At 46.3% G+C, this 7797-nt stretch overlaps 3 protein-coding genes across 5 annotated transcripts; 1 reads left to right on the top strand and 2 right to left on the bottom strand.

Moving 5' to 3' along the window:
- Nucleotides 1-572: 572 nt before the first annotated feature.
- On the bottom strand, nucleotides 573-3368 carry LOC118506695 (mediator of RNA polymerase II transcription subunit 31). Of its 3 annotated transcripts, none has more exons than XM_036044177.1 (4): nucleotides 3088-3368; nucleotides 1963-2303; nucleotides 1501-1590; nucleotides 573-1428 (listed from the first exon to the last, which is right to left on the bottom strand). In XM_036044177.1, the coding sequence occupies exons 2-4, from the start codon at nucleotides 1991-1993 to the stop codon at nucleotides 752-754; spliced, it is 798 nt and encodes a 265-aa protein (XP_035900070.1). In that variant the 5' UTR covers nucleotides 1994-2303; nucleotides 3088-3368; the 3' UTR covers nucleotides 573-751. The 3 variants fall into 3 exon arrangements, with proteins under 3 accessions (XP_035900070.1, XP_035900069.1, XP_035900071.1); XM_036044176.1 differs by lacking the exon at nucleotides 3088-3368 and adding an exon at nucleotides 2450-3081; XM_036044178.1 differs by lacking the exon at nucleotides 1963-2303 and having other exon boundaries at nucleotides 3088-3363.
- Nucleotides 3369-3654: 286 nt separating this feature from the next.
- LOC118506693 (tetraspanin-33-like) lies at nucleotides 3655-6326 on the top strand. The gene has a single exon (XM_036044174.1). It carries the CDS (start codon nucleotides 4051-4053, stop codon nucleotides 4882-4884), a length of 834 nt encoding a protein of 277 aa, XP_035900067.1. The 5' UTR covers nucleotides 3655-4050; the 3' UTR covers nucleotides 4885-6326.
- LOC118506694 (RNA-binding protein 7) lies at nucleotides 6246-7790 on the bottom strand. Its single transcript, XM_036044175.1, has 2 exons — nucleotides 7443-7790; nucleotides 6246-7365 (listed from the first exon to the last, which is right to left on the bottom strand). The coding sequence occupies exons 1-2, from the start codon at nucleotides 7524-7526 to the stop codon at nucleotides 6631-6633; spliced, it is 819 nt and encodes a 272-aa protein (XP_035900068.1). The 5' UTR covers nucleotides 7527-7790; the 3' UTR covers nucleotides 6246-6630.
- Between the last annotated feature and the right edge of the window lie 7 nt (nucleotides 7791-7797).

The raw sequence follows: 7797 nt of genomic DNA on the forward strand, positions 1-7797 counted from the left end.
TGCTGCCGGCGGAGTGTGTGTGTGTCTACTACCACGATGGCTCAACTAAGCTGTTGTGGTGCTCGAACCCAGGCATTCTGCCGGCGGCATGGTCGCCCGTGACGACATCAGCACGCAATCCGAAACAAACGGTTTGGAGATCCGAAGCTTCATCAAGGGAGTTTCCGAAAACACGTGACGACAACCTGACGACGCTCCACTTTACTAGCGGAACTCCCCATCCTCTACCGAGTTCACCCGGGATAAGGTGCATTTCAACGGCAGGAGAAGGAAATGTCTACCAAAATAGCATACATCTAAGAATTATTTTGTGAGTATTAAGTATAGTTCATAAGATATACGGCCTGGCCGTCACCACGAGAAATAAAAAAAAAAGTTGTCCACCTTGACCGATATCGCTAAACAACTCGCTCATTGGTAATTAAATTTTACAATAGAAATGAAAATTTTAGCAGGAACTGTGCAGATTCTTGTTATCCGTGGATAGCTTAAACCTTTTTCCAACGAGGTAAGCCTGCCTTAGAACGATGGCAATTGTTCGATGCAAAGGAAAACACATACAACCATCAGAATATATATTGAATTGTCTCTCTTATTACTTTACGATCTACACTGTACGCTAGGCAATATTTATAAAAAAAACAGTCTTTATACAACCAACGACAATCAACCAACTTCCAACGCGTTTCGCAGCATCTCAACACTAGCAACGACGATTGGTCGACCGTTGGAGAGAGAGGCGCCACTAGCTTTAAGGAACTTTTTGATTGATGCCACCGCCCGGTATACCGCTTCCACCGCCAATCGTCCCCATCGCATTACCCAGCAGTCCGCCGCCACCTCCTCCGCCTCCACCTCCAACGCCGTTGTGCTGCGCAAGTCCGGCACCATTTTGCTGCTGCTGGCCGGCCACCGATGTTGGAACATTCACGATGCCACTGTTGGGACCATTGTTGCTGTTGCTGCCGCTGCTACCATTATTGTTGCCGATGCTACCGATGCCACCGATACCACCACTGTTGGCACCGTTGTTGCTGATCGCGCTTCCATTGTTGCTACCATTGTTATTCGTACTGCCGCTGTTGGGCATGATGGCGGGATCGTTCGAGAGTAGCGTACCCTGGACACCACCGCCAACCGGCTGCCCCCCAACTGCCAACCCCGTCAGGCTGGTAGTCCCTAGCGCGGTGAGCCTTGTGCGCCGGCGGGTGTAGTGCTGCCACAGCAGGATCGCTTGATCGTCGATAAATTTGCAGCACTGCGCGCTGACGATTTCGCGCCGAAAGTGTTCGTACTGCAGCAGGTCCAGGAAGTACAGACACATGGGAAACTTGAGGTATTTCGCGTACTCGGGCTCCTTCCAGTACAGCAGATATTTTAGGTAATTTACAAATGCGGCATCCTTAAAGTATCCTCGTTGTGCTAAAACTGATGCGAGAGAGCAAGAGAGAAAGAGAACGGTTAGTGGAACATTCGAGCACGAACCCACACGTTACTTACAATGCAAATAATTGGGATTGGCCAAACATTGCACAAACTCAAGCTCAACCTGAAATCGAAGCTTATGCGCATCTTCCGATTCGACCGGTACTGCAATTATAGAGTAAAACCGTCAGACAGTAAAACCGCGTCAGACGGGCGTTAGGATCCGGCAAATCGTATTGTGATCGTTCGCAATCGTTATCGACAATACACACACAGGAGGCAAAATACGAAGAGGGTTAGCTACACGAGTACCGCTTGAGCATGCCAATTGCTGGATAGAGTGTTGGGAATAAAACACTTTAAAAACGGTGCTTTCTGTATAGGACAAACATACAAACACGTCGCTAGTGTTGCTACTACAGAGTAATTTTTAAACGTACACTACGGTGCATATTTAAGGTTAGTTGTACAGATAAGACGGTAAGAGCAAAGAGAGAGGCATAAGGTAGTAAAAGTAGAATAACATAAAGTACTTACATTTACCCTTCCCGACCATTTTATTAGCCATGGCAGTTTAATGGATTTTTGTTTTTCGATATTTGTGTGTGCTTGTGTGAATATGTATATACGTGATGGGAGCAGGTTTGTGCTTTTTGTGTGTTGTACTTTAACGGAAAGAAGAAATTGCAAAGGCGCTAAGTGGGTCTGGAGAGACCCGACAGCTACTGAATAGTGCGCGCGGGAGCTATATCTTGTACTAGATCTTTACTGTTTCTAGCTTTCCAGATAGATCAAATTTAACGGAGGCATAGGAAGGATTTCTATAGGGAAGTGTTTCGCTATTCACTTGCTATCCGCTTCTTTACGTCGATCGTAAGCTAGAGCAGGAATATATATATATGCATATCACATTTGGCGATCATATTTAACAAAGAGGAAGAGAAAAAAGAGAAAGAAAAAAAACGAAAAAATCAAGAGCTCATTATTTACAACATAACAGGAACGGTGCTAAAAAGGTATATACTTTTATATATCGGTGTTTAGGTTTATGTACACTATCTATCAGCATGATCAGCAAAACTTTCCATCGCCAGCGATCGCTGCGCAGCCATGGCGCTGTGCTGTGATGATTTACTTAGCGTTTTCCAGTATCACAAGAGACAGAAAGTTTTCCATCACATCTTTATACATGATACATGAATTTACTGATATGAGAGCATCTACTGCTTTTTTCATAAAGACCTTGAACTGTTGTCCCTTCCGAAAAACGGGCAGGCCTGACGATCTAACCACGTTTGGCCGGTACTGCTACGCTAACACAACATATTTAACATAAGTTTATCCGGCCGGGACCACAAACCGGTGCTCGGGAAACAACATTCGCGAAACGAACGAGCTAAGTTCTATGGTCAAGCTGGCTACGCAGTAGTGTGTATCACATTCAACATAACTTCAAGGGTACGGTAAGGTAATAATTCATCAGCAAATTGCAATCGAACGCAAAAACCGAACAGAGATACACATAAATGGAACAGCGGTACAGAAACAGTAAGAAAGTGAGAGGAGTGAGCTGGGTGCAAAATATTTTGTGGCCATCTAAACACAGGAAGGTAATAAGAAAAGACATGATTTATGATCTCCACAGAGGCTACCAGTACTCACAACCGTATGGGTTCATGGTAAACTTTCCGCAGGACCAGCGCACCCAGCGTCGGTGTGCGTTCTCGAGCTCGATACGTTCGCCCAGCAGATGCGTGCTTTAATTCCCGAGCTATGCCAGACGATCGCTTTCCATCGATATTTTAGCACAAAACACGCACTTTTTCTGCCTTGCCGCTTTTCTGCCGTCCTTTCCGTTTTTGTTGCTTTTTGCTTCGTTTTGACGCGTCAAAATCGCTTGCCTTTTTTTTTGTTGCCTTGTTTGCTGTCAAGTTGACATCTACAGTTTGACATTAGCGCGGAATTGAACGAATATTCGTTAAAAAATTGCTGATTGTTTCGTTCAAAAATAAAGCAATAAAACATTTTTTGCTCTAAAAATTTAATTATTTTGGATGAAAATGAAGCACAAAATTCACATAAATTTGCCAGGTCTCGGTAAAGTTTCCCGCTTCCCTCTAAAACCAATAAAACGACCTTAAATCCATGAAATGACGCATACTTCATCACCTTCGCGAGCTGCTCCGTCGACGACCCCTGCAAATATATGATTGACTGGAGAAGAAAGAAGAAAAAAGGTAGAAAAGCCAAGTTTAGAAGCAAATTTTCATAGCTCCGATTCGAAAGTGGGAAAGGATTTTGCTTGCTTGGTGACTAAAGCAAAGTGCGTGGTGTGTTTGTGCTGTGAAAAGCTGGTTAAAATCATGATTCACGATCGGCGGGTGTCCTAGTTGGTGCAAGTTACGCTTTTGGTGCAGTGTGTTTTACGGAAATAGTAAACAAAGGATTTCCTGCTCTGGCAAATGCCACAGACTGTGGCTGCCCAGATCAGCAGCAGCATCTTGCCTGTGTGTAAGGCCAGCTCCTAGTGCCCACCTAACTGGAGCATACTCTAACGCCCTCCCATATAAGGCTATTCACGCGAGGCTCTCGAAGGACAACGACACGCAACGCGAACGCGTAAAAATGCCTCCGTATCGCTATCCTACCAACAACTTTACTTACGTCAGTTCCTGCGTAAAGTATATGATATTTCTGCTCAACTTTATATTCTGGCTGTTCGGTGGACTGCTGATCGGTATCGGGTTCTATGCGTTCGTGGACAAATGGCAGGCTACCGGGCTGATCAAGCTGGAAACGTTCTACGACATCGTGCTGAACCTGTCGCTCGTCATGATCATCGCAGGAGGCATCGTGTTTGTGGTCAGTCTTGCTGGTTGCCTAGGTGCGCTGCGAGAGAACACCTGCCTGCTAAAGTTCTATTCGCTCTGCCTGTTGCTCTTTTTCCTGTGCGAGATGGCCATCGCCATTACGGCGTTCGTGTTTCCGCACAAGGTGAACGCGGTGCTGGAGGAATCGTTTACGGACAAAATCATCACCACCTACCGGGACGATCCGGACCTGCAGAATCTCATCGACTTTGCCCAGCAAGAGTTCCACTGCTGCGGGCTTAGCAACGAGGGCTACCTGGACTGGGGCAAGAACGAATACTTCAACTGTTCGTCGCCGAGCGTGGAAAAGTGTGGCGTACCGTACAGCTGCTGCATCAACGCGACGGACATAAGCTCGGGCCTGGTCAACATCATGTGCGGCTACCACATCCAGCAGCAGTCGGTGGCGGCGGCCAGTAAAAAGATCTGGACCAACGGGTGCATCGAGATAGTGCGCGTGTGGGCCGAACGGAACCTGTACGTGATTGCGGGCGTAGCGCTCGGGGCCGCCATCAGTCAGCTTTTCGTCATCTATCTCGCCAAAACGCTCGAAGGCCAGATAGACCTGCAGAAGAGTAGCTGGTCATAGTGAATTTACGTAGGGTGGGGAGGTGGCGGTCGTCCAGTGTGATGATCAATGCGCAGCGCAGAAACGAACGGAGCAGCAACAGAAAAGACGAGAACAAAAAAAAAACACAAAAATAACGAAGCACAATAGCGTGTGCTTTTGTCGTACAGATCTGCGCGCTTTGATCGAAACAGCACATTATTCCCTTCATCGTTTCGCAGCATCGTTCATTCAGCATAAGCAGCAGCAGCGCGCATACGAGGTGGGTGGGTGGGTTAGCAATATGCGCCATCACCACTCTGCATTGCGCTACAGATGTGTCCGCTTTCCATGTCCTCCTACCCTACTACTCCGCCGCCAACGAAGCGCACCAGAGTGCAGTCAGAGATTATTTGCGGTTTAAAGTTTGCGCAAAAGTCAGTGTGCCGTCGACGGTTAGGCAAGAATCTTGAAGCAAACTGCGCGTACACACGTACAAGCGCGCGAAAGATCGGTAGCGTTGTGATCACAAATCACACTACTAATTAGCCTACTCAGTTTTTACGGCTAGAAATGTTAATCGAACAAATTATTCCAACTTCAATCAGAGTAGGCGACCAATTTTTCTCGTAAGTTAAGGCAACTGTTTTCAAGCTCGAAGTTATAGTTAGGTTCATCTGAGATACGGGCCAATCAAGAGTATCGACGATTTTCGTTCCACGAGTTCAGAATCATCCCAATCGCTCACTAGTTCTAAATGGCCCTTCACTCGAGAGAACAGGAATGCAGGAACCTGTTGTACGGGGCCACAGAACATCCACGGACAGCAATCGATGTTCAAAGCACAAGAACGACTGATATGCACAAGAAGCACAGACTGGATGGATAGAGAGGGTGATGTTACAAGACAAGATCATTTACTATGTATTTACGTGTAAAGCTACTAGACTGGTTGTTCAACAAGTGAAAAAAAAAAAACAAATCCCTTTCGACGTTGCTTCACATCCCGCGAGATATGGCCCGCAAACACAGCAAAAGAAAGGTGCGAGTGGATGTCGTGTATCTCATTTACAATCTCAAACGCGCCTCCGTGGCCGAGTAGCAGAATATCAAATTTAACTTTTAACAAACGCATAAACGCGTGAACATTTCGTCACGTTGCTGTCCTGATGTGTAGAGCCCGCGCATAGAATCCCCAACCACCATGTGCAAAAGAAGTAGAATGTGTGAGCCGAAGCATCGACCGCCGATGGTCGGCAAATTCCATGTTTTTAAAATACAAGCGACAACAAAAAAAAGGTATGAACATGCGGGACGAGAGAGAGAGAGAAAAGTTAATTAAAAAAAGGGAACGTAACGACTGCGCTGACTTTAAAATACTACAATAAGCCAATTCTATGTCATATATTTGTAAAGCTCAATAGAATTGTATTTAATAGGTATTTGAGGAAGAATAAAGGAAATATAAACCGTGTCATACAGCAGCATGGATCGAGCGGGCTTATGTTACACTTTCACACACACCCACCATTCGCGCGCACAACAAAAACGTGCTTACAATTTGATAAGAGATGGATTCGGGTTTATTAGATGCACAGTTTAAATTAAATTTAAATTTTGTAAACAATCATTCGACTTATTTACAACCGTAAACACCATCTCAGTGTCCACTTTCGGCGATGGATGATCGTCCTCACAATAATTGATTCACCGTATCGACGTAAGGGGTTGACTGGAAAAAATGACGATTTTTTGTACCATATTTCACCGCCCCTTCCGGCTCAACCACTATCTTCGCCTTCGACTTCCGCTTCGATCGTGGTGCCGATCATGATCGCCACTCTTTCGCTTACTATTGCTATCGTATCTTTGACGGCTCTGTTGATGCGAATCGCCGCGATCATGGTTATGGCCGTAGCGATCGTTTCGTGAGTACGGTTTATTATGATGACGTTCGTGATATTTGTTGCTTCGATTGTTTTGCTTCATTTTCGTGCGCAGCGAACTCTGCTGCTGCTGGTTGCCATCGTCAAACGGGGGAAAGTCGGCCCCAAGCATTTGCTGGCCCAGCTGTGCCAACAGCTCCGGCGTAAACTCGACGGTCGACTGGCCGCCCACGAGTGCCATCGTCATCGCAGACAGCAACTCGTTTTGACTCTGTGTTGCATAAAGGCTGGCCAGGTTGTTATCCGGCGATGGGAGATCATTGCCACCACCATCCATCGTGTTTTGCTGCTGAACCGGATGGGGTGGTGGATCGTCGGGATATGGGTTGGCTGCGGCGGAGCTGTTGTTGCTATCGGCGCCCGAAGGATAGTTGAAATTGATTTGCGGCGTCGGTACAGCGGTCGGCCCGTTACGCGTTTTTCTGTCCAGCGATAAATGGCGTTGTAGCAGCGATGTGCCCTGGAATATGCCGATCGCGTACTCCACACTGCAGGCATGGGTGTACGTTATGAAGGCATAACTTCGCTGGCGTCCATTGCCATCCCGGGGAATTTTTACGTTTTCCAGCGGACCGGCCTGCAAATGGAAAGAAGAGGATTCCGTTAGGCTTTATTAACATCACAACACCGGTCGTCCGCTCTTTCTTGAGTTACCTGAAGAAACAGTTCGTACAGCAGCTCTTCTGTAACATTTTCGCTTAAATTTCCACACCAAAGCGTTCTCTCGTCTTCGCTCATGTTGGGACACTTTCAGGCGTTCGTTTGGGCACAAAATCACTGCCAACTTGGTACAAAATGTGGGTAGTGTTTAGTAACAAAAGCAAATGCACGATTTATGCAGCAGCAGCTTCCTGCTGCTGATGCGAAAGGAAAACAATAAAATTTATGTCGAATTGGGTAAAACCGAAATTACAATTGTTTGTTTGTGTGCTGTGGACGATTAAAATCCAAACGCCATTCCGAATGTGAATTGTTTTGACATGAGCAGCGATTCGTCAGTCATTCCCAA

The sequence above is a fragment of the Anopheles stephensi genome, chromosome 2 (assembly GCF_013141755.1).
Source record: "Anopheles stephensi strain Indian chromosome 2, UCI_ANSTEP_V1.0, whole genome shotgun sequence".
Classification (NCBI taxonomy): domain Eukaryota; kingdom Metazoa; phylum Arthropoda; class Insecta; order Diptera; family Culicidae; genus Anopheles; species Anopheles stephensi.

Excerpts from the sequence above, each read along its gene's own strand:
- LOC118506695 (XM_036044177.1), bottom strand. The coding sequence starts at position 1,993 with ATGGCTAATAAAATGGTCGGGAAGGGTAAAT. Across the intron at positions 1,591-1,962 it reads AATGGTCGGGAAGGGTAAAT|TACCGGTCGAATCGGAAGAT; the intron begins GTAAGTACTTTA and ends CTATAATTGCAG. Across the intron at positions 1,429-1,500 it reads CAATCCCAATTATTTGCATT|TTTTAGCACAACGAGGATAC; the intron begins GTAAGTAACGTG and ends CTCTCGCATCAG.
- LOC118506693 (XM_036044174.1), top strand. The coding sequence starts at position 4,051 with ATGCCTCCGTATCGCTATCCTACCAACAACTTTACTTACGTCAGTTCC.
- LOC118506694 (XM_036044175.1), bottom strand. The coding sequence starts at position 7,526 with ATGAGCGAAGACGAGAGAACGCTTTGGTGTGGAAATTTAAGCGAAAAT. Across the intron at positions 7,366-7,442 it reads TGTACGAACTGTTTCTTCAG|GCCGGTCCGCTGGAAAACGT; the intron begins GTAACTCAAGAA and ends TTCCATTTGCAG.